At 39.8% G+C, this 25,246-nt stretch overlaps 1 protein-coding gene across 1 annotated transcript in view; it reads right to left on the bottom strand.

Annotated features, from left to right (window-relative positions):
- TTLL5 (tubulin tyrosine ligase like 5) overlaps positions 1–25,246 on the bottom strand; it is a 312,098-nt gene that overhangs the window by 83,917 nt on the left and 202,935 nt on the right. The window contains exon 31 of the mRNA XM_060095798.1: positions 17,272–17,467. Within this exon, the coding sequence (XP_059951781.1) occupies positions 17,272–17,467 (196 nt within the window). The remainder of the gene's footprint in view (positions 1–17,271; positions 17,468–25,246) is intronic.

Consider the following 25,246-nt stretch of genomic DNA (forward strand, 5'->3'; position numbering starts at 1 on the left):
GTCAACAAGTATTTAATGAATGCCTCTTGCTGGGTATCGAGTACTAGAAATACAGCACAGAACAAAAGTGACTTGAAGCCTGACTCCATTCCAACCCACTCACGGAACTCTGAACTCCTCTAGAAGGTTCGCACCTTGGAGGAAAGGGAAGGAGCCAGTGTGGCGTAGTAACACCTTGATGACCCGAAGATTAACATAAAGCTACACTTGAAAACACTTTCAAAGTAAAATTACTACATGAATAGTAGTTACCATATACAAATACAAGAGCAAAACAAGGGTATTTTCGCTCAGAGGGTAAGCCTACAGCTATTAAATGATGACCTAAAAACCATCTGGATGTCACAAACACCAACATGTACCTGCAGTAAGGATGTATTTAATTGTACACTTCCTCAGGGAGAGGCTTAAAAAAACTCTTACAACCTATTCACCCCATTAGAAATAGTTTTTTTGTGTCCCAAATTTTGTTACTGATTCTTCAATTGTGTTAACACTGCTTTCAATATGCATGCTTCATAAAAGCTTTAAATGTAAAATAATATTAGGAGGAAAATAATATAATTGACAAAATACATAGGACTTTTTATTAAAAGGATTTCTGGCAATTGATATCTATTTGTAGGCACGATATTTTAAGAGGCATGGGAGAAATGTCATTTCCTCATGGCAAGGCCTAAAGGAATAAGTTCAGATGCTCTTACATTCACCTTTTAGGTAAACTTCACCAGGTAAACTTATTTTTTAAGATATAAAAGATGAACTGGGTAGCTTTAGTAAATAAATGTTAACCAACCCTTCTATACTCATGCCTTGGAATGTCCCATTTCAGGAAAATGTGTCCAAGGGTTCTGGGCTGGGAAGATATGAGGGGGGGATCAGGGGGTCTTGTATGGAGGGAATGTGTTTGGCTGAGAGGCTTGACAAAGAGCAAAGTGATTTCAGAGGTGGAGGATCAGGGCTTTTTCACACAGACCAACTGGACTGAGATGTTCCCCGTCTCTGGAAACCACCCGAGAGGGAACTGAAGAGCTGTTCGCTTGCCTCTGTCTCTGACCACAGAAGGGGAGCTGAGGAAGACCTGAGCCCAGGGGCAAAGCCAGGAGCCCGGGGCTGCAGAGTGTGTACACGGGGGTGTACATGGGAGTGGGGGAGGCAAGGGGTTGGGCGATCTGCAGAAACCAAGGGGTGCAGCAGAGGCCAGCTTGTGGGGACTGGCTCAAAAACAAACCCACTCCTTTCAAGCACTGTTTCCATATCTGAGGGCCTCAAAATCTGTGGGAGAAATTCAATTGGGAAGAAGGAGGGAGGCAGGAGAGGGCTAAGCTAGGCTTCTATTTTCACCACTGCCTCCCAATAAGTGAGCTTAGACTGAAGAGTGCTTGAAAGATGCCTCATTCAGGGTGGGGAGGAGACCAGAACTCAGAATGGGGGCTGAAGAGTCCTATGTTGACCATCCATAAACACGTTCACTGGATGAGTAGTAGAGGAGGAAAACCACTGTTAGTGAAATGCTCTTGGAAATAAAAACATTCTTTATTGAGTTAGATTTTCCAGGCTATGACAGAACTGCCATCAGTAAGAACATGTATTCAATACATGTTGCCTTGGTGACAACTTAACCGTATTTCAAATTCATTGAGTTTTTCTTTTGTTAAAAAATCTAACTGGGACATCTAAATACAAATCAAAAGATGAATAAAAAGAGCAAGGTCAGAACAGTGAGTATAGTAAGCTTCTACTTGAGTAAAAAAGAAAAAAGGATACATACAAACATACATTTATATACCAATACACACACACAAACATATATACAATGTTGGTATCTGCACAGAACAATTTTGAAAGGCTCTTAAAAAAAACTGGCATCCTCCATGGAAAAGAACTGTTAGCTAGGGGTCAGGGGGAGAGGGAAACTAATTTTTTACTATATATCATTTGTACCTTTTTGAATTTTGTACCATCTATATGTAGTTATTTTATTACGAAAATAAATTATTGAAAAGTCAAAAGGAAGTCAAGTTCTAATAAGATTTGAGCAGGTAACAGATTAACTTTCTGAGTACAAATCAAAGTATCCAAATGAAGCCCAAGTTTCAAGCAGCTGGTTCTAGGGCTTGCCATTAGACTGGGTTGAAGAAGGAAGTGACTGTTCAACACTTACTATGGCTACAAAACCAGATTAGGTCATCAGCGAAAAGTAGACACTCAGGTAAGTGGAAAGGAGCATGACTCTGCAATCAAATGTGCTTGGGCTCAAATGTAGGCTCTGTCACTTATAAACTGGGTGACCTTTTCAAGTTACTTAACCTCTCTGAGCTTTAGCTTCCTCATAAAACAATTATAATCACTTGGCTGGATTGTTGGGGATTAAATGAAGATCACATAAGTAAATGTAGCCCAGGCACTCAGTAAAGGTTTCTTGAAATAAATCAAAGTGCCAGGCACACAGTAGAAACTGAAATGCTCCCTTCCTTCCCAAACTACTGCCTTTACTGAGGAATCAAAGGACAGGCTGATATGTAAGTCTGCTTATCTGTAATGACTTGTGAATGGTAGTTGGTTCTACGTTTTTCAGCATAGTTTTCTAGTCTTATAATGATGCTCACTAGCTGCAAAAACAAACTCTTAAAATGAAAACATATGTGTAGGTTCCCCAGATCATATTTACTCAATTCTCTTTGGCAGAAATGATCTTTCCCTCTTCTAAATGCTTATAAAAACGTATTTGTATGTGTCTTATCACATTTAGCACATTCTACCTTGTATCACAGGCACTTATATATGTACTTTTTTCTGCTTCTGGACAATTCATACTGGAAATGCCTGGATTTATATCTGATTAATTTTTGTTTCACTAACAGTGCCTAGTAGAATGCCTTGTGCATAAAAGGTGCTTAATAAGCATTTACAACATGAATGGAAAAAAAACCCCTCACATTATACAAACTATTGATTTTTTTTAAGTAACAGTTAAATTCCTATACAAGAAAATAGGCAAGTTTGTGTTTACATAGAGATGTAATCTTGTAATAGGACCATTCTCTGGAGTTTGAATAGTGCCTAGTGTGGTATGTGTTTGAACTTACACTCAGCCACAAAATGTAAGTAAACCCTTCTATAGATCCCAAACAAAAATAAATTCACCTTCCTAGATGCAAATTTTGTGGCAGGACCTTAGACACCAATGTTCCATAAGTAATAAGATCAGTCTTTATCTCAGAACACAAAATAAAATAAATTAGAAGAATTTATTGCTTAGGAGACTCACTTGCTTGGGTACTAATAATTCTTCCTTTCTTCCCAGTAAAACTGCCCTGATTTTGTTTGGATAATAATGTGTGCCCAACTAAAAAACTACATTTCCCGATCTCTCCTGTACCTTGAGATAACCATGTGACCTAGTTCTGAGTTGTAAACAGAAGTTTCCGGGTACAGGTTCTGGGAAAGCTCTTTAAAGGGGGCAGACTGGGTTGGCTGGTGCACAACTTTTGCCCTTAACTGCTCTTCTTCTCCCCACCCAGAACATGGATATCTACCTGGATATCTACCTAGAAGTGGACAGGCATAGGGTGGAAGTTACTTGTTATGGACCGCAGAGGAGAAAGACAGGAGGAGCACGGGTTCCTGATAGCACCACGGACTTTAGGAGCACCTAGCTCTAGATTTCTGATTATACTGGGGAAAGAAAATAAACCTCTAACTTGTTTAAGCCATGGGTGTGGGGGGTGCCCTATTACATGCAGCCAAGTGGAACCCTAACTGAGCTGAGATCTAATTCTCAATCTACAAAACAGTCAAGCTTGTTTCAGCCTCAATGTAACATGTGCTGCATCTCAAAAAAGCAGATACTTTTTCCAAATACAGTAAAAAGCTTCCAGGTTCTCATCTGTTGTTTGGTGATCATATGCTCATATACTGAATGGGTAATGAAATTATTACAATTCTATGCCATCCAAAATTCCCAAAAGTCAGTCATGTAGACAAGTCCCCAGGTGTTTCACCAAAGCCAAGACTCAGTGGAATGAGATTAATCAAATCTGATTAAGAAGCAAACCAGGAAAGTACTCAGGTTAATGTTAAAGGCAGACATATAAATAGACGTTTTTAGACTACTGGCAGAAATCAGCCTCCCCAGGTACACCCCGTAGCCTGTATTGGCCCTAATCCTACAACTCTACCAATGACAGACTGTATGAACTGTTTTGTCCTGATATTCATTCAAAAATAAGCAGAAGAATTATGTAAAGTTCTCTCCATATAATTTCTAAAAAAGGTGAGGTTTGGACATACAGTGTTGGCACTCTGCACTTGTGGGTTAACCCAGGGATGGGGGCTGCACCGACATCAGTCAATGTCCTGGGAATGTGAGAGCTGTATAAGCACCAGCTGTATAAGACCTGGTCGACAAATACAAGCCCTTTGCTTCTTTATTGGGTGTGGGAGACTCAGAGAAAACCACAGTTTGAGCGTTGGCTTGGCCACCGACAAAAGACTGGAAAGGCCCTCCCTCTCCCACAACAGAAGGGTACTCGTGGGTGGGAAGGAGGAATTTCTGATGGGCAGAACACAGACTGAAACTTGGAAGGTCACAGGGAAGCAAGATCTGAGCTCTCTTACTAGAAAGATAACACTGTTCAGAGATTAAATTCTGGGTGTGTGGTGTGTGTGTGTGTGTGTGTGTGTGTGTGTGTGTGTTAATTCCTTCCAGAGAAACACCCCTTTTAGCCTTTACTCAGGCTTCTTGGTGATGGTGTAGAGCTGGATGCCTCCCTGCAGTGAAATATCAATAACTCTCTAATTCATTTTTTTGAAAATTAAGGGGGATGAAGCAGGTAAATGTTAATCTCTCTTTGAGCGGGGCTAATGTCTCTTTGTACCCCTTTTACTCTGATATCAGAAGAGCACACATTTGGGGCATTATTCTCCCCATATGAGATTTTTATTGTAACTTGGATAAAGTTCCCATTACATAGCATACAAAGCCACTTCTAGTTCCGGCAGCTCAAGTTCTGGGATGGTATATCTTCCTGAGCAGGTAAGATGCTAAGCACTCATCCTACTACCACCAGGCCGAGAGCTGTTCAATGCAAAGAACATGTTTCATCTTTTGTGCAACCATACGATGCTGTAAAAAGCTCGGGGCCAGGGTGAGGGTGAGGGTAGCTGTTTCTATTTTGGCAAAAGCAAGCTTCCAAAAGGTCTTTGTCCCACCCTGCATGCAGTTCTTGGCTGTCTTCCATTTACAATGTTTGTCAGCTGGAACGAGATTGAAAGCCGAGCAAGAGAAAGAATACAACTTCCGGTACTGCAACAAGGCCCTGGGCAATGCTAGGACCTCGACAGGGATGGGGCAGAAACCCTGAAGATGCTCCCGTTGATACAGAGAGAGACTGATGACACAAGCACCTGAGACAGAACTCTGAGATGCCAAAGAGATTGGAAGTCCTCTGGCATTCCCTTCCACTTCTAAAACAAACTAAGAAGCTACTTCTCCTATAGCAGCTAGGAAAGAAGGCTCTTACTAGTGCAAATCACCTGTTCTAAAGGATGTGAATACAGGTGCGTACCTGGACAGAACAATTTAGAAGAAACTATTATTCACCAACCAACTGAAAACACTGTGCTTCAGGCAGCCCCTAAATCAACTGTACCTTCTAACATCTGAGAAACAATGCAGGCCACTAAAAACAGATATTCAAATATACTTACATGCCTCAGACTCCTGCATGTACGCAAACCAAAGATACCAGCAGTGTCTCTGAGTTGGGTTTTCAATAGCATTGAGACACCTGAACAGATCTTGGGCCAGGTGTGTGTTACAACCAAAGAAGTCCAACTACGAGGCAGCTGGCTAAGGCCAGGGCTGCAGCCCATGATCAGAAAACCCAGTGAAACTAGCCCTAAGACATCACATGGATGACATTCCCTCACTACAGGCCCACCCCCCATTCTAACAACAGAACCGATTAATAGTCATACATTGGTAGAGGCTCATAGTCTGATGGCAAATTTAGACTCCTATGACTGTAGACTCTGCTTTGCTTTCTATTTCTTTTTCCCACAATGCCCAGCAATATTTGGCAGGCCAAGGGTTTTTTTTTTGTTTTTTTGAAACATGTTCATTAGAAAAAGGAAAACAGTTTTAGAAGTCATTTCAGGGCTTCCCTAGTGGCGCAGTGGTTGAGAGTCCGCCTGCCGATGCAGGGGACACGGGTTCGCGCCCCAGTCCAGGAAGATCCCACATGCTGCGGAGCGGCTGGGCCCGTGAGCCATGGCTGCTGAGCCTGCACGTCCGGAGCCTGTGTTCCGCAATGGGAGAGGCCACAACAGTGAGAGGCCCGCGTACCGCAAAAAAAAAAAAAAGTCATTTCGAATTCTACTCTCAGAGATAACCTCTGGTAACATTTAGTCTTTTTTTCTGTGTATAGTCACTTATTTTCTTTGTATATACCTGCATTTCCATGGACTTAAAAAAATGGTATATGATATCTGATGTTTTGGAGACTTTTTTTTTCATTCAAATATCTATCTTGAGCATTTTTTCATATATATAAGGGTAGATCTAGATGATTGTTTTTAATGGCTGTGTATTTTCTATCATGGTTTATCATAGTTTACTTAACCAATCACCAATAGTAGAATACTATAAACTGACACAGTAGATCTATATTTGCAGTTAAGGAAATAAGTTCCTAAAACATTTTTAAGTGGGAAAAAGTAGGCCCCCTAAAATCTTATACTTCCATTTTGAAACCACACACACACTAAGGCTGTCACCAGTTTACTTTGCTATTTAAGAATACTGTTGTGATAAACATCATGTTTTTTTTATATCTTTTGACATATGCCAGATCATTTCCTTAAAATAATTTCCTTGAAGTAGAAGGGCTAGATCAGGAGGCTGCTTCTTCTTTGTCTTTTTTATACATATTCTCAAATTGCCCTCTGTAAAGGCTGTACCAAATACATTTCTGTCAGTATGTTTGGGAGAATAATTCCCTTACCTTTCCTTGATTATTATAAGGAAATACTACATGTCCCATGAAAAGCTGGCTCATAATTTGATGCTAATGCTGTTTCTCTTTTTTTTAATGTTTATAAGACATTTATGCCTTTGGACAAACATATTCTTTTAATCGTTTTACCATGGTACTATTAATCATTCTTTCTCCTCACATCTCTCTCTAGCAATTGTGAAATTAATTTGCTATAATTTTCAGCTGTCCAAACAAGTAAATATTAGTTTAAAAAGTGTAGCTAATTAATATTTTACGAGCCTTGAACTTCTCCTAAACCACTTTCTTGAATATCATGTAAACCAATTTCTGCTTCTGGCACAGGGGGTTTAACTAAAACCCCAAGTTGAAATTATAATGCTATGTATATTTAAGGTTAAAATTAATACATAACAGAAGAGATGTCTGCATACTCATGTTCACTGAAGCATTATGTGCAATAGCTAAGATTGGAAGCAATCTAAATGCCCATCAACTGATGAATGGATAAAGAAAATGTATATACATGTGATAGAACATCATTCAGCCTTAAAAAAGAAAGAAATCCTGCCATAACTTACAATGGATGAAACTTCAGGATACTATGCTAAGTGAAATAAACCAGTCACTAAAAAACAAATACAACATGATTCCACTGATATGAGGTACCTAAAGCAATCAAACTCATAGAAACACAAAGTAGAGTGGTGGATACCAGGGGCTGAGGGGAGGGGGAAACGGAGCTGTTCAATGCATACAGAGACTCAGTCATGCAAGATGTAAAAGTTTTAGTAATCTGTTGTACAACAATGTGCATATAGTTAACAGTACTGTACAATTCACAAAAATTGTTAAGAGGGTAAATTTATGTTATGTGTTTTTTACCACAATGGAAAAAAAGTAATACATAATAATAAGAGAAATGAATTTTTATTGAGCTTTTATCATGGTTAGCATTGCTCTAAGTGCTTTACATGTTATAGCATGTTCCCAATCATTTGAGGTGGGTCCCATCATCACCTCCATACACAGAAGAAGCAACCAGAGCACAAAAAGGTTCCGTAATTTGTCCACGATGGCAAAGCTACCAAGTAGGAAGTGAGATCCAAGTCGTCGGAGGAGTCTGATTTCACAGCCCTACTGTACTACACTGCCTTCCTCATTTATGCTATGCTGACTCCCTTTTTAAAGCAAATCCACTGAAATCAAATCCCCCTTCCAAAGCAAATCTAAAGCAAACTTAGCAATGTGTCCAATTTTCACCAGACGCATTTAAAAGACAGAGATTTCACTCACTTTACTCCAGGAAGAAAAGGTTGAAAAAAATTTGTGTGTAAGCAAATCTTTGTTACTTATTTTGAAAGCTAAAATGTGTAAGTGTATGCATGTGTGAGTCTGTGCGTGTATAATATATAAATAAAGTAACTTCAAAAGATCAGCAATGACCCCAGATTGAGAGTTCAACTGGTTAAAAAAAAAAACAACTCATAGCCTAATTTTCAATTGTCTCTTTTATCTTTTACTTACTAGTAGTTTTAGTAAGGCCCTTGTTCTCCTAATAATGTTTGTGTCTTACATTGTCTGATGAGTAAATGAAATAATTAGAAAAGCCAATCTCTGAGTTCTTTACAACTTTAAATTCAGAGTTTATAAATACCTAACTTGTCTTTGTCTTCAAATGTTTAGTTTGTTTTATTTGGCTCAGAATATCACATATTGACCTATTGTTCATCTTACACAGACTTTGCTGTCATATATACCTGTTAAGTTTTTTCCTGCGGCTGCATCCATTGCAGATGGGTGGGGTTCTTTACATTTAAACATGAGGTCTTTCATCATCTCACGCAAAGTTACTGCTGTGAGTCCCTCATATGACCACAGACAAACAGGAAAAAGCCACAGGTCACAGAGTGAGGGGAGGGAATGAAACTGGCCACCAGGCAGCTGTAGCAAAACCACATTTTAAGGATATACAACAAACAAGGTCGATCCCAAGCAGCTGGTAGGTGAAGAGTTGCCTCTTAACAAACCTACAAGTGGAGTTCTGAATTTTGATTCATTGTGTTCACCTTTTCTTTTATATTTGTGTGTATATGGGTGTATAGCAGCAGCAACAATAAAATTGGAATGTCTTATCTGACTGATGATAAATGTATAAAACAAGAAGAAAATGAAGAGTCACTTACTCAAGGGGGAGGGAGGTAGAGTGGAATAGGGCTTTGGAAGCCTCTGACCTGGCTTAGCTATTACAACTGCAATGAGCCAGCTGGGCAACCTTGTGTAAGTCACTTAAACTTTCTGAGCATCAGTTGCCTCATCAGTGGAATGGATATAATATTATATCTAGCATACAAGAGGCACTCACTGTACACCCATTTCACTGCCTTCACCTTCCTTCCTCCAAGATTCCAGAGAGACACTACTCTAGCAATAGCTTAGAAAACACCCTGGTGGTAACCAGGGGACTTCTGTTACTAGTAGTAAGGAATCAGCATAATGAACTGATGTCTATATTGAAATAATGCATTAAGAATCAGATTTCTGGGGACTTCCCTGGTGGTCCAGTGGTTAAGAATCTGCCTTCTGATGCAGGCTTTGATCCCTGGTTGGGGAACTAAGATCCCACATGCCGCGGTGCAACTAGGCCCGCGTGCCGCAACTACTGAGACCACGCGCTCTAGGGCCTGTGCGCCACGACTACAGAGAAGCCTGCACTCTGCAACTAAGACCCGATGCAGCCAAAAGTAAATTAAAAAAAAAAAAATCAGATCTCTATGGTATTGAAAAAGCAAGCATAATACTAATCATGCAAAAGTGTCAATCTGTGGTATTCACATTGGTAGACACCTGTTGTGTTTCCTGACAGTATTCTCAAAAACACCATCATAGAAACAAAATTAAAACAGTATGACCAATGACAACAACAGGGTTGAAAGGATGAAGTGATTATTGAAGAGATAATTCCTATGTTATCAATAACAACCCACACACATGCTCTGAATCTCCAAACTTCTAGAATATATTTCAGGATTCTGCAAGACTCAGTGGTCCCTGACACTGCTCCTAAATAATAAAAGCACAAGGGAGTGCAGAGTATGGGCATTTCTAAGAGTTTTAAGCCCTGGAAGACCTTATTAAGACATCTCTTTAAGAATTTGAGGTAACTGGGATAAAGGTTTAGTAAACCTTTTCTTTTGCAACAGTGTATCTGTCTAGTAGGAGACCAGTTAAGATACCTGAGATTAACTTTTCAAATACAGTTTTATAGGTGTCAATATGTACTTGTTGATGTACTTGTCCAACGCATGAATTGCAATTTAAAATGTATGTAGGGCTTCCCTGGTGGCGCAGTGGTTAAGAATCCGCCTGCCAATGCAGGGGACAAGGGTTCAAGCCCTGGTCCGGGAAGTTCCCACGTGCTGAGGAGCAACAAAGCCCGTGCACCACAATTACTGAGCCTGTGCTCTAGAGCCTGCAAGCCACAGCTACTGAAGCCCGTGTGCCTAGAGCCCATGCTCCGCAACAAGAAAAGCCACCGCAATGAGAAGCCCGTGCACCGCAACGAAGAGTAGCCCCTGCTCACCGCAACTAGAGAAAGCACGCATGCAGCAAGGAAGACCCAACGCAGCCAAAACGAAATAAATAAAATAAATACATAAATTAAAAAATAATAAAAAATAAAAATAAAATGTATGTAATAATACATATAACTATTAGTTACTGAATGCCTGAATATTGTCAGAGAGGTAGTATAGAGCATGATAGCCAAGAACTAGAATGCTGGAGCCTGACACCCCTGGATTCAAAAACACCAGCTCTTCCATTTATTACTTTTGTGAGCCTGGGAAAGTCACATAAGTGATGCTCTGTTTTTATATCTGGAAAATGGGGCTAATAAGAGGGCAGCTGTGAAGATTCACTGTGATAACACAAATACCACTCCAGGTTCAGTGCTTGGCACATGGTAACACCCTGAGGAATAGAATCCTCATGAAAACCCACAGATATACATTATCATCACCATATTAGAGATAAAGAAACCGAGGTTCAAGGAAGTTCAGATAACCTGCCGCAGGTTATGGGCTCAGGTTTAAACAGGATTATCTGACTGCAAAGCCTGTCCACAGTGCCTATTTCTGAAGAGCTGAATGTAGTTTTACGTGTATTATTTCACGTATTTTCAATGTCTTTTCATTAGGTAAGAAGAAAAGAGTTTGGCTTGGCAAAATCTGCTAAATCAAATGGTTCTAAGAAAATCATAAACAAGCTATAAACTAAGTGTTATATGAATTTCTGATACAGGTCATAAGGAAATACAAAATTGAACAAAAGACCCCAAAACCAAATGAAAACAAAAAAACAGAGCAGCAGTACAAGTCACCCTGCTCCAGGAGCTACGCCTGAGGTCGTGCCCACCCCCACCCCCACCCCCCACCCCAGCCAACCTTCTTCCCAGGTACTCTCGTTGGAAAGACGTAAAAAGACTCCCCCTGCAGAGCCAGTCTGCTTGCCTGCTCTCCCTGTGCCGCGCTGAGGGGCTAGCGTGTTATTGCTGGCTGCCTGGAAAAGCCCGGCGCCTGCTGAATTTCTCTTTCTTTCCCCTCCCCTACAACACAAACACACAGCAGCTGAAGGCCTGGAGAAACAGTATTCACTGCTGCAGGTGGGGCAGAATTTTTCTAGACACATGCAATGAACTTTTAGGAGCAGAATAACAAGACTTGGCTGGGTTTATACGGGAATCCTTTCCACACCTGCGAGACTACGCTGACACACACACACACACACACACACACACACACACACACACACACACACGCCGTTAGCAAAAAGCTCATTACACTTGGCCCTCAAGATGTTGCTGTTGTACTGAAAGGCCCCTTCAGGTGGACACTGAGCTGCCCCCCTGCCCTGCTTGTCTGGGGACATTAGTCTCTGTTGCCCCTCACCGAATCTAGGTTAGTCTGGTGAAATTGGCCATCTTGGGATGGGGGAAGTAAAGCACAGACAGAGTGGAAGGATTAGAGAAACTGAGGATGCACGGTTCTTTCCTACCTTGAGTTACCTTACGATGTTGAAAATTAAGTCTACTAAAAATGGAAGGGCTTTGGAAACCAGTGAACAATTAAGATGTACTTAAAATCCCCTCTCTCCCCCTCTGTTGTTAAAAGAAGTTTCAGCAGTTCTTCCTTGGCCATCAAAATATCCTTAATTTTTCTGCTTTTGGGGCTTTTTTTCAGTCTGGAGTAGGTAGAGAAGAGAGTGGGGGGGCAGGAGATGGGGGTTGAGAGCAGAGGTTTAACAAAGGATCACTTTAACAGAAACTACTGAGTAATCGCTCTGCCCTGGGCCAAGAATAACATCAGCTCAGTGTTGGCAATTAGAATCAGGTCAGTCGGGCCTCAGAGCCGGTGTAGCCCTCCTCACAGACCCCAGCAGGGAGAGCTACTCATGCTGATGTCACCAGCAGTCACTGCTGCCCAAGAAAGTCCCCCCACTCAGCTGACAGAAAACGTTTTTATCCTTCTCCTTCAGGGGCAGGAAGCCAGTCTGAGAAGGAAGTGGGAAGCAATGAGGGAAACCGGAGAGAAGACACACTCAGATGTATCAACACACACAGTCACTGTACCACCCCTAGAATACCAGGATCCTGCAATTTCCTCAACTATCCTGGAACTCATTTTAAATGAATTAATATATGTAAGGCACCTGGAATAGTGCTTGGACCACAGTAAGTGCTTATTAAGAGTTGGCTATTCTTACTAAAACAAAGAGGGAGGAATCTGTCCCATTACTTATCTCTCATCCATCATAAAACTTGAATCCTGGGAGCAGTGGCTGCTGAGCAGAATGTACCCTGATAAGAAGAATGAACAGGAAGTTTTCAAGTTTGGAAAACTTATTTATAAGGAAACTGTAGTAGATGAAGTGAAAAAGATGGAAACAAAGTTCCTATAAAAAAAAAAGATTGCCTGAAATTTTATAAGGGCAACACTAAATTTTAACAAATCCAGCCTCCCTTTCAAAAGACAGAAGACAAATAAAAGGAGACAGTTCTAATCACTTTCTCTCTAGCTTAATGGTTCTCCAAGTGTGGGCCCCAGAAGGAAAGGCTTAGCATCATCTGGGAACTTGGAAATAATTGAGGCCTATCCTAAACGTACTGAATCAGAAATGGGGTCAGGGAAGCAACCGGTGTTTTAAGAGACCCTCCAAGGGGTTCTGTTGCTCAAAGCCAAGGACCTGCAAACTTCGGCTTGCAGGCCAAATCCAGCCTGCCATCTTTTTTGTAAATAAGGTTTTATTGGACAACAGCCACACTCATTCATTTACATATTGTCTGTGGTTGTTTTCATTCTACCATGGTAAAACTGAGTAGTTACCACAGACCCTATGTACAGCCTGCAAGGCCTAAAATATTTACTATACGGCCATTTACAGAAAAACCTTGCTGACCCTTGCTCTGATTTAAAATGATTTTTTTTAATTGCTAGTTTTACCCATCAGTGTGTAAAAGCTCATAGTTTCAATTTTGTCTTATTTTATTTATCATGCTCTCTATCAAATGGACTGGATCACACCTATTTCCTTGTACCTCTGGCCCTGGAAGCCTCCACCAATGGCTCCAGGTGACTTTCCTCTCTCAGGTCCATGCTATAGGACCAGTCTTTTGTAGGGATGATTCGGTACATGAAAATTCCTAGATTTATGAGTGAAATGCTAGACAGAAATGAGGATCAAAGCTTACACTGCATGAATGGTTAGAGATGCCCATTTCCAAACTCATATCCTGAATCAGAGTTTTCCTCCTTGAAATTAATACCTTCAAAAAGCTATCTAAATAATTAATTAATTAATTAATAAAAAAAAAGCTGGCTATCTAAGTGCAGAAAGGATGGAGAACTTCTCTGCATGTAATGCAAGAAAGGCTGCATGATTATTTTTCCAACAATATTTTTAGGAGATCACTATGAAAGGCACTGTCTGTCCATGTATGGTATGATATGATATGATATAATATAATATAATATAATATAATATAATATAATATAATACAATACAATACAAGGCCCCTTTTAATGTCCTGGTCCATAAACACATCTCTCTTGTGAATGGATACTAGGTAAATCAGATTTCAATTCTACTCACTGCTCTCAAACAGGCAATTAACCAAATTGTTAGTTATATCAATGGCTACCTACACTTTAGAAAATTGAATCCAAAGCATAAGAAGTTCATCAGAGAAACCATCTCTATCTAAAGGGGTTAACCCCAGGACAGACATATAGGACATCCTAAGAAGGCAAACCATGTTTCAAGCAATCACTTGGTTGTAATTATAAGGGTCAGGTCTAGCACAGTCACAAGGTGAGCTAAAAACACAGGCTTAAAAATCTAATAGGGCTTTGCTCCTTCTGTGGAGTGTTTCTTAATGTCCTCTGAAATAAAGCGCTCTAAGGTACTATTCTTCATGTTAGAACACTTACTATCTTATTTGCTATTTTATTAGTTATAAACTCTTCAAGCTAATAGAATTTAGTTTCTTTCACTCTCCCCCACAGTCCCAAACTTCACGCTTACTCATTTTGACCTAAATCAACTGTGGATTAGAAGAATGGGGGAAAAAATAAAATGATGCTATAAACATATATAAAATTATGATAAAAGATTTTCTGTTCCCTCTCCAGAAGACACGAGATAACTCCCTTCTTGGGAGTGCTGACTCCTCCCTAAAACAGGCATTCTGACAGATTCTAAAAAACATATTTTCCATATACTTCATAGTTCAGTGAAACTCAATCAGTATAATCCTCAGTAAAAAAAAAAAATCCACACAAGAATAGCAGTACTCTGAATTTTCAAAGGAATGTGACTTGTTGGAAGCTAATCAAAAGAATGAGAAGGACTTATAAATGAAGCAGTTTCTAAAAGTGAAAATCAGCAAAACTGTCTCTCTTTCCTCAAAACCTCAGTGCTCTGTAAATCACCTCCTTTTTAATTTTTTTCTTTAATCATCCACCATTTCAAGGTATGGAAGCATTAAAAGGGACCAACTGTCTAGATGCATTAGAGCCACAGATTATACTCAAACAAGGGAAATAAGGCTATATATATTTCCACTATCCAGCATCTGATTAAGTTGGCATTCTTAAGTAATCTGAATGGCAGGGGGTTCAGAAGTTTAAAAAGTTTTAAGAAATTTACACAGATTGAAAAAAAAACTAAGACATACTGTGGAAGAAAAATGAAAATGGAGTTGTTATTGCTAAGAGGGCTCTCTAAAATGGAGCCAGGAAGCCATTGAAGAAGTGTGAATTTTGCACATCTCAGCAGGGATGGAATTTGAAAGTCGACCACTTCTTGTCTTAACATAGGAATCCAGAACATCTACCCAATGTTCCAGAAACTCAAGATACTTAGTGGACCCTTACACTCTAAAATAACTTGTGATAGCCTATTTATTTATTGGACCCTTACCCTAAAATAACTCATAACTGCCTATCCTTTAAGGATAAATATTTCCCTTCGTGCATCAGGATCAATCATAATTCTTGAACAACCTTGTGGCTTTTGCCTTTGTAAGCCCCTGACTTTTTTCTCTTCCTTGGAATAATCTTTTGGTATTACCCAAATCTGTCTCCTGAATTGGAATCCTTAAGACCCCAAATAAAGCTCTTGGGAATTCCCTGGCAGTCCAGTGGTTGAGACTCCATGCTTTCACTGCCGATCCCTGGTCAGGGAACTAAGATCCCCACAAGCCATGCAGCATGGCCAAAAAAAAAAAATTTTTTTTTTTGTTTGCAAACTGGCCTAAATGCCTCTGCTATCCCAAAGACTATTTAAATACGGAAATTTCTACATGGCAGAGGGCAGTGTGATGATGCTATATTCCATGCTTTACAGATAAGAAGTCTGGATTTTTCTCCAGTAAAAATGACCTAAAAAGCTACTTCACAAATGCCTGGGGACTTCTGTGGTGGTGCAGTGATTAAGACTCCACGCTCCCAATACAGGGGGTCCGGATTCAATCCCTAGAACAAGATCCCATATGCTGCAACAAAAATCCAGCATGCCACAACTAAGACCTGGCACAGCCAAACAAACAAACAAATAAAAAAAAAACCCTTAAACAAATGCCTGCACTTATGATTTCTCAATTCCAATGAATTAATATAATATACAGATTATACTATCACAGATAAGATGATTAAGTGATGAATGACACTGAAAAAAATAAAAAGAGAGAGCATAATGATAACTTTTATTTAGAAGAAAAAAAAAAACTTGGGAACATTACCTCTTAGCCTTTGAGTGAATATTAATTTTGCACACACTAATGCACACTACATTTTTATAAGAGCAAATGACAAGAGATCAAGCTGATATAAGCTATTTCTTCTCACAACCAAATATCAGGGAAGCTCACAGAATCAGTATGGATTTAGCCCAGCAGAACATGTAGAACACGGTAATCATGTAGAACATGATTCTAATGATAATCCTGAGTCATCAGGAAAAATTTAAGTCTTCACAGCCTGACTTTTTTGTGAAGTCATACTTTCTCTGTAATTGGGGCCATACTGATTCGCTAGTGTAATATACTTATATAATTCCCTTACACATAGACTCAGGAGTTTGTCATTTTATAGACAGTGAGTAGGGAATTAATATTTCACTAGAGTGTAAGTTCCACTACAACAAGAATTTTTGTGTCTATTGTTACATTCTTGTATACATTGTTCTATGTACAAACTGTTAAACCAGAAGACCAACGACCTAGATTAAGACCATTTCCTATAAGAACTTGAAAGTTATTTATTCCTTGAAAATCTTCAGAGGCCATAAAGGATTAATGTGTGCTTAAATAGACCAAGTCAATGAAGGCAAGGAAGTAGTACATTTAGAAAAAAATCTTTAAAATGCTAGCTTTTAGGTATCTGGGAATTAGACCCTTTGGGAAATTACTGAACTAAGATCAGGCAACAGAAAGGGTAAATACTACAAAAGAGATTTTTGTGGAGGAACATTCATTCAAATGAAAGAAAGAATGTCAAAATTGGTTCGAGATCACTTTCCCACAAAGCCAATGTATGGATTCAGAACATTTCTTCCCCGTGGGTAGATTCCCCATGAACCATTCAAGCCATGGTGGCATTGGTAAACTTTTGAGAAACTATCCCCACATTTCTCATGAAAAAAAAAAGAAAAAAAATTTTTTTTAAACCAACAGAAGGAAGATATTAGCACATGGAAAAGCCTTATCTTGAATTACCTGGTGCCGGGCTCGACTCTGGTCCAGAAGCTGCCGGGACTGAAGTTTTTGGTGTTCAAGTTGTTGCAGGGAAAAATGGAGTTGGTAGCTGCCTGCTGTGGAGTGGCACCTGTGCTGCGGGACCACCCCTGTAGCCTTGCTATACGCGTTGTTCTTTACCTCTCCCTCCCAGGCAAAGCCACCTGTTTGGAGGCTCCTGAAGAGAAAAGAAAGCAGATTTCTTAGAATGGTTGTGTGAACAATGAAGGTAAGGAGAGAAATAGTTCAGTTATGTTTCCTTTATAGAACTGAAAGCAGTTTGGAGTTACAAATCTGTTTGTGGGATAAACTATCTGCCTCGCCGACTAAATCGCAGCTCCATGAAGACAAAGGCGGGCTGCTCTGCTCTCCATTCTATTCATTCCCAGCGCTTGCCATAAGGCTTGGCACGTGCTCAGCGCACAAAAATATCTGTTGAATGTTAAATAATTAAAATAGCAATTTCACTCCCCTGTGATTGCCCAAAGGACCTCCAAGAGGAGCCCAGAGAGCTTCAAATGAAGGATCGTGGGTTATTTTAAGGTAAGAACAGAGGAACAATCATCTTATCTAAACATCAACTTCAAAATTATAGGGGTGAATTGTGCAAGAGTCTTGGTTTTTCTTAGCCACCCATTAGTGAAGTACCTGAATTTTTAAAATAAGTGTTTATATTTGAGCTTATGTCCCCATATAACATAACTGGTGTGAGAAGATACATTTTTCCTTATTCTGAATTCATCTCATCAAGGTCCCCAGCCAGGTTGACATTTAGCCTACACACACTGAAGACATTATGCTAAGTGAAATAAGTCAGCCAGACAAGGGCAAATATTGTATGATTTGTCCTAGAATAGTCAAATTCATGGAGACAGAAAGCAGAATGGTGGCTGTCCGGGGCTGGGGAGACAGGGGAATGGGGAGTTATTGTTTAACAGGTATTGAGTTTTACCTTGGGATGATGACAGAAGTTTTGGAGATGGATGGCAGTGACGGTTGTACAATACTGTAAACGTACGAAATGCCATTGAATTGTACACTTAAAAATGGTAAATTTTGTATTATGTATTATTTTACCACTGTTTTTTTGAAAAGGTCCCCATTTATTTTTAGAACAGTCTTATTTGGAAATCCTTCCATCTCCTTAACATTTTGGCTATTCACCTCTGAACCTTCTTTAACTACCTAGTATTTTTGGTTTTTTCCTTTTAGAGTTACAGTGACCAGAAAATTGTACATAGAAGAAACACAAAGAGTGTCATAGTGAACAACCTTATCCCAAAATCTTGGTGAATGGTGCTTAGAGAAATAAAACAGTGCCTAATTCAAGAGACATATTCATAGTGATTTAAATCATTGTGTTATTCTTCCCTTTGTAAATATCCTTTGGTGTTAATGGTCATTTCGGTGGCGGAGATGCAACAACACTGGGGTGAGTTTACACAGAACCTTCCTGAGTCCTGACCTACAGCTGCCTGGTTATTAACAGCCTGGGTCCTTGTGACCTCAACAGAGCCCTGTGGGATGTCTTCTGAGGCCAGAAGCCCACGCTCCTCTCTTGCCTGGGGGGACCTCTCTCTCATAGCTTGGTCATTTCGGGTCTCTGCTTTGGTTTCTCTACCTCTCCCAAAGAGATTTCCAGACACAGAGTTAAGGGAAAGTCTGTGTAATATATTCTGAAGTCCATGGATGAAAGGTTTTCTACTCACATAATCTCACCTCTGATATGTCACATCCCTTGCTCACCTCCTCCCACAGTTTGGCTCCCACAGTTCTGTTGCACAATTACACACATTCAGCTAATCTTCCTGGAGAACAGTACTAAAAAGCTCAGAGCTTGCTTATTTTTTTTTTAGTATGACAGTTGATCTTCCATGATCCCTCTTGAATTGTCTCAGTGTGCGTGTTGTTAGACATGATTTTTCCCAAGGGGCTTATAGAGATGTGAGGAAATGTGGAGACCAAGGATCACATGTAAATAAATACCCGACTATGTGAATAAAATGCTAATATTATTCACAAAGTGAAGTGTTGAGTGGGAGTCAAATAGGACTTCTGGGGTTAAGAAGGGAAGGGCCAGAGGAAACCATGATCTCTATTCTCATTAGTGAGGAAGATACAGCAAATAGCAAAGGGAACTGAGTGAGCTCTGAGTGGAAGGCAAGGCAATGGAGCAAGGTATTCAGGTGTAAATGAAAAGCAGGCTCAAGGCAGGAGTGAGCTGATCCAATGAACACATGAACACAGGGAAGAGACAGATAATACAGCAGGAACTGCCTGGATGAATAACCTTGAGATTTCCATACCAATTAAGGCAGGAATTTGAATCTAGAATGAAACTATTATTTATGATAACCGGGCCCAAGGTTAGAAAATTCATCAATTGTGATTCTGCTTCCATTCCTGGCTTGCTGGTCACAGAAGTTTGTAGCCACAAGAAGCAATCCAGACTTAGGGATTTGATATTTAAGGATTTATATAACTATGTAGCTTATATCAGAATTCACCTCATGGGCTAGCTAGGTTGGTTTTGTTTTCTAAAAACTGCTTTAATAACAAATATTCCTAGCAGGAATTTACTTTAATGCCTTCTTGCTGTAATTAGAAATCAGAGTCTGTAACTAGGCCCCCTTATTGGGAGGTGACCAGGGACAGAGTCTCAGCAGGGTTCTGTGGACGTGTAAAGGGCAGGACAGTGGGCAAGAGAAGATCAAACGAGGGACTTTGGATAGAGGAGGTTTATTCATCCAACTGCACACACACTGAACAGACTGCAACAACATAAGCTTTTGTAGTGAAAGCTGTTTTTAATCTCATCAGTAACATAAGTGCAGTCTCCAAGTCACAAAAAGAAGTTGCTTAAGCAAGTGGAGGCTATTAGCAAAGAGGAAGGAATTTTTACAGTGCAACACTGGATGGGTGCAAGAGTGCTCAGCTGTCTAAGGCAATGTGGTCAGTGCCATGAGAAACTTGCTTGCTTTGAATTCCAGTGGGTGTTACTCAGGCCATGGTATCTCACAGTTAAAGCACAAGCCTTTGGGGTTTGCAATATGCAAGTGTTGTAATGACTGACATGGAGGACACCAGGTGCGCTGTTACTTGGGTTTTGCTTGAGATTATATATCGACATAGCCCTTTCTATGGCAGCTATGAGTTTCCATTTCTATCCAAAATTCCATTCCATTTTCTTGAACCTCAGTTCATTCTAGTTTACTAGTAATACATTTTCTACTCCCACCAAACTTTTGAGATTCAAGTATTCTCTATAAAATTTAGTTTTTATGTTATTCTTTGCTCAACACTAACATATAATATTGTATACATTCCCTATAAATAACTTCTTACACTTTTTTATTATTTCTAGAGTAGGACAGACAGACTCAAGAGTTAGCTGTGGGAATGCTCTGGATGTTTAACAACTGATTCAAATTCAAAGATTCAAAGTGCACTATGCGGTGTCTTGTCCTGACTACATATGCAGCTAATTGCCAACAATACGGTGAAGTTTTCTAAACACGCATCCTCTTATTAGAACGTTGTCTTACTTTCTGTATTACACCGTGGCACTGCAGGGCTAAATGTTTCTCACCATCACTGCCCTTCCTGCAGCATGCCCTACCCCTCCAACTTCTAGCCAAAACACACTAAAGGGCTGTATCTTTCTCTCTGGTTTAATATCTGTTCCATCAAATGGATGTTAGTTGTAAGGAACTTGAAGGAAATTTGTAAAATGCACGGGTCTTTAGCAAAGCAAAACCTCCTGAGCAGGCTGTTGCCCTCTTCATAAAGATATGCTTCCAGTGTCAAGATTTCCCAAAATGGGGAATTCCCTGGTGGTCCAGTGGTTAGGACTCCATGCTTCCACTGCAGGGGGCACGGGTTTGATCTCTGGTGGGGGAACTAAGATTCTGCAAGCTGCATGGCACAGCCAAAAAAAAGATTTCCCAAGAATGATGTGATGTCTCAAGATGGTACGGTAGGGATGAGACGGAGGAATGTGACAGCTGTACAAAGAGTATGATTCCGCAGTCCATTTCCCCAGCTTCCTCCACCCAATCTGAGCAAAACCTGAGCGACCACGTATGAGGACTTCTTTGCCCTCTTCAGGGGGTTGGCAGGTGTGTGGGTGTGCTTTCAATTGTCCTAATAATGGGGGTGAGGGATTACTGACATTTAATAGGTAGAGGTCAAGCATGCCAAATGTCAAAAAATATAAGGAAAAGCCAGCCCTGTGCTAGGAAAATATGTGCTTCTCAAAATGCCAATGGTGCTTCTAATGAGAAACACTGTAAGGCCATGAAGGAGGTGCTTTCTGGGGACAATCTTACCATTTCTTGGTAAGAAAGAATATCTACCCACTTCCATGGCACTTATTCCACTACACTTTATGGAATGTATAGATATTCAAGGATGGAAGAGGTTACATTTTCTTTGCCTATAAATTTTCAATCTCAAACAAAGTAGTTGGGACACACAGTAAGTGCTGGAAAGGTGCTGTAAATGCCCCAAATCCTACAAATGAGAGGAGAGCTCCCATGAGCTGTACAAAGTAGTGCTGGTCAGAATAAGGAAGCTATGTGATCAGAGAGTCATTATAAAATGTGGTGGGGAACCCCCTTAGCTTTGGGGGGTATTTCCAAGGACAAAATCAGAGTGATTCTTCATGGAGTGTTGTGTGTCCCATTCCTAATCCTTCCCAGGGCAGCTGGGGTTGGATCATATCTACAAAGACCAAATGGATGAGGAGAGACTAGACAGACGCTACTGCAGCCTTTATTACGTCCAACTTCTCTATATTTACTATTCTTAAACTTTCTTCTTCTGTAAAATTGGGATATGGTAATAGTACCTATTTCATAGGGTTATTGTGGGGATTAAAGAGCTAACACAAGTGAAAGTACAGGCACATAGGAAGGGCTCCAAAACTATACTACCACCACCACCATTACTACGATTATTACTATTCATTCCCCTCCCAAACAATTCCATTTCACTGCTGCCCTACAGTTCTGAGTTAGTATATAGAAAACATAAATTTGGCCATTTTCCACCAGAGGATTCTGTGTTGCAAAGTTAACACAATCTAGTCATGAGTACAGTATTTGTTGTGAGGTCAAAAGTGCTCCAAGTTACTAAAAAGAAAAGCCCTGATGTACAGTGTATCCAAATGGTTATTACAATTGTATTGCAATGCTCTATGCTGAGGACTAAAACAGGTTATCTGGAAAGGGATGGATTTGCCTCCTCTTCAATCCACCAGTGAAGGGGGTGCCTATATAATCTACCCTTTTAAGCAGTCAGTTTTCTGCTCGATCCTCCTTCCTGATACTCCATTAGAGCCGATCATCTCAGAGACTGAAGGTGTGATCTACAAGCAGCCATCAGTCTACCTTCTTCTACTCTTCACTGGCCATCTCAGAGAAAGGACTTTCTCTTTACACTGCCTGTTTCTGTACTAACATTCTCCCCAGTCTTTCAGCGTGGTTTTCATCCATATAAATATAGTAGCTTCCTTTTTTTGTTCTAGACGGTGCTCAAGGGAGAGTGAGAGTGAACCGGACAGGCCTCTGGAAATCCTAAAACTCATGATCCCGAAGGGGAGTCCTACCCTCCACTTTCAGAAATAAGGAAATAGAATCCTCTCTATTTTACTATAGCTCCGGCATTCACCATCTTGTAGTTAAATCAAAGGCAAAAAACAGATAGAAAACATTCAAAAGAAGTCTGTTGGACTTCTGCTTCTGAGCAAGCAGAAAGTTTCAGGAGACTGTCACTTTTACCTTAAAAAAATAATAAGTTGAATAAGCTGCTAAATCATACTTATTTCAAACCTGACAAAATGCCGAGGACATATAGTAAACCTAAATGAATATAATCCCAGGAAGTGACAAGCTCTTCACTTTTAGCCAGGATGGCCCCTGGGAGGAGGAGGAATGTGTCATAGACGGGGGTTAAGGCACTACCAGCTAAACTTCTGACAAGCTTTTAACACCTGCATGTGGGCTGGTATGATATTTTAGAAGCCCCAGCACAGAACGAATCTGTAGCCACCCATCAACTCTTTCATCAATTGCATGGGGACACTGAAGGCTGGGAGATGGGGAGGGACTGATTAAAGTCCGTTTCAGAGAAACTGTGGATATTATTCTTTGACCGTCACCAAAACTCAACATGTAGTATAGTCTAGAAGTTAGTATTGTAGAATCTGAAACCAAATCAATGAGCTTTTCATACTCTGTTGGTCTATCTTGCATTTTGAATGGATCTTGTATCCATACAAGATTTTTGTAACATCAAGCATTAGTCTTTAGGAATACTGGTTCACTGAGTGATGCAGACCTTCTAAATGTTGACATATTTCATTATACAATATTAAAAAACCATATTTGTTAGTATCACTCCAATCTCACCAGAAGGAAGGTGTCAAATTCATAGTGGTGAATATAAGTTTTTCAAAATTCTTTGCACAAAAGGATCTTTAGGATCTTACTGGTGGTCCCATCCTGGCCCCAAAACATTTGCAGCCAGAGGTGAATTTAATCTAATTAAAGCTACAACAAAGTCCAGACCCAGCTTAATTACCAGACTGGCTCAACCCCTTCTCCCTTTGCCCCTTTCCCACACATTAGCAGCCTGAGAAAAGGATGAGCATGTCTTTTTTTTTGGGGGGGGGGGGCGAGGGTGTGTGTGTAAACATTATTTACTTAAGTCTGTGGTTTTACCTAAAATGTCCAGCATACGATTAATAATTATAAAAGACATGCAGAAGCAAGAAAATATGACCCATGTAAGAAAATGGTCAATAGAAGGACACTGAGAGGTGTTACAGATGTTGGACTTAGCAGACATGAACTTCAAAATAACAATGATAAATATGTAAAAGAGTCTAATGTAAAAGGTGGGCAACACATATAAACAGATGGAGGATTTCAAGAGAGAGATGAAATCTTTCAAAAAACAACCAAACAAGGATCCTAGAAATGAAAAAATATAAAATCAGAAATGAGGAGTGCATTCAAAATGATTAACAGCAGACTGGACACAGTAGAGGAGAGTATCTAACAGGTATAAAATTGGAATCCCAGCAGTTAAGAAGAGAGAATGGGGCAGAAGAAATATTGAAAGAGATTAGGGCTGGGAATTTCCAAAGTTGATGGTAGACATTAACCTAAAGACCTGAGCAGCTCTGCAAATCCCAAGCAGAATACGTACAAAGAAATCCACATGCAGGCAGATCACAGTCAAACTGTTGAAACAAAAAATAAAGAAAAAAAAAATTAAAAGCAGCCAGGGTGGCGGGGTGCTTGGTGGTAGTGGTAATATTACATACAAAGGAACAACAATGCAAATGATTAGCTGACTTATTAAAAAATGATGGCCAGAAAACACTGGAGAGCTATCTTTAAAGTGCTGAAAGGAAAACAAAAAGAACTGCCAACCTAGACTTAAACATTTATACGATACTGTCAACCAACTCAATCTACTTGATAATTATGGAAAACTATACCCAACAACTTCAGAATACGTATTCTTTTCAAGTGCATGTGGAACACACACCAAGACAGTCTAAATGCTGGGTCATAAAACCAATCTCGATAAAAATCGAAAGATCAAAATCACACAGAGTACACTCTAACCAGAATGGTATTAAATTAAAAATCAATTAATTTTATATCTTTAAAACAATAAGATATCTAGAGAATTCCCAAATATTTGGAAATTAAACAACACACTTTAAATAACCTATGGATCAAAGAAGAAATCACAAGAGAAATTAGAAAATGTATCGAACTGAATGGTAATGAAATCACAACCAAACAAAATTTGAGATGCAGTGAAAACAGCCCTTAGAAATGTATAGTATTAAATGTCTATATTAGAAAAGAAAAAATATGTAAAATCAATGTTCTAAGCTTCCACTTTAAGAAACTAGAAAAATAAAAGCAAGTTAAACAAA

This window comes from Mesoplodon densirostris, chromosome 4 (genome assembly GCF_025265405.1).
Source record: "Mesoplodon densirostris isolate mMesDen1 chromosome 4, mMesDen1 primary haplotype, whole genome shotgun sequence".
NCBI lineage: Eukaryota > Metazoa > Chordata > Mammalia > Artiodactyla > Ziphiidae > Mesoplodon > Mesoplodon densirostris.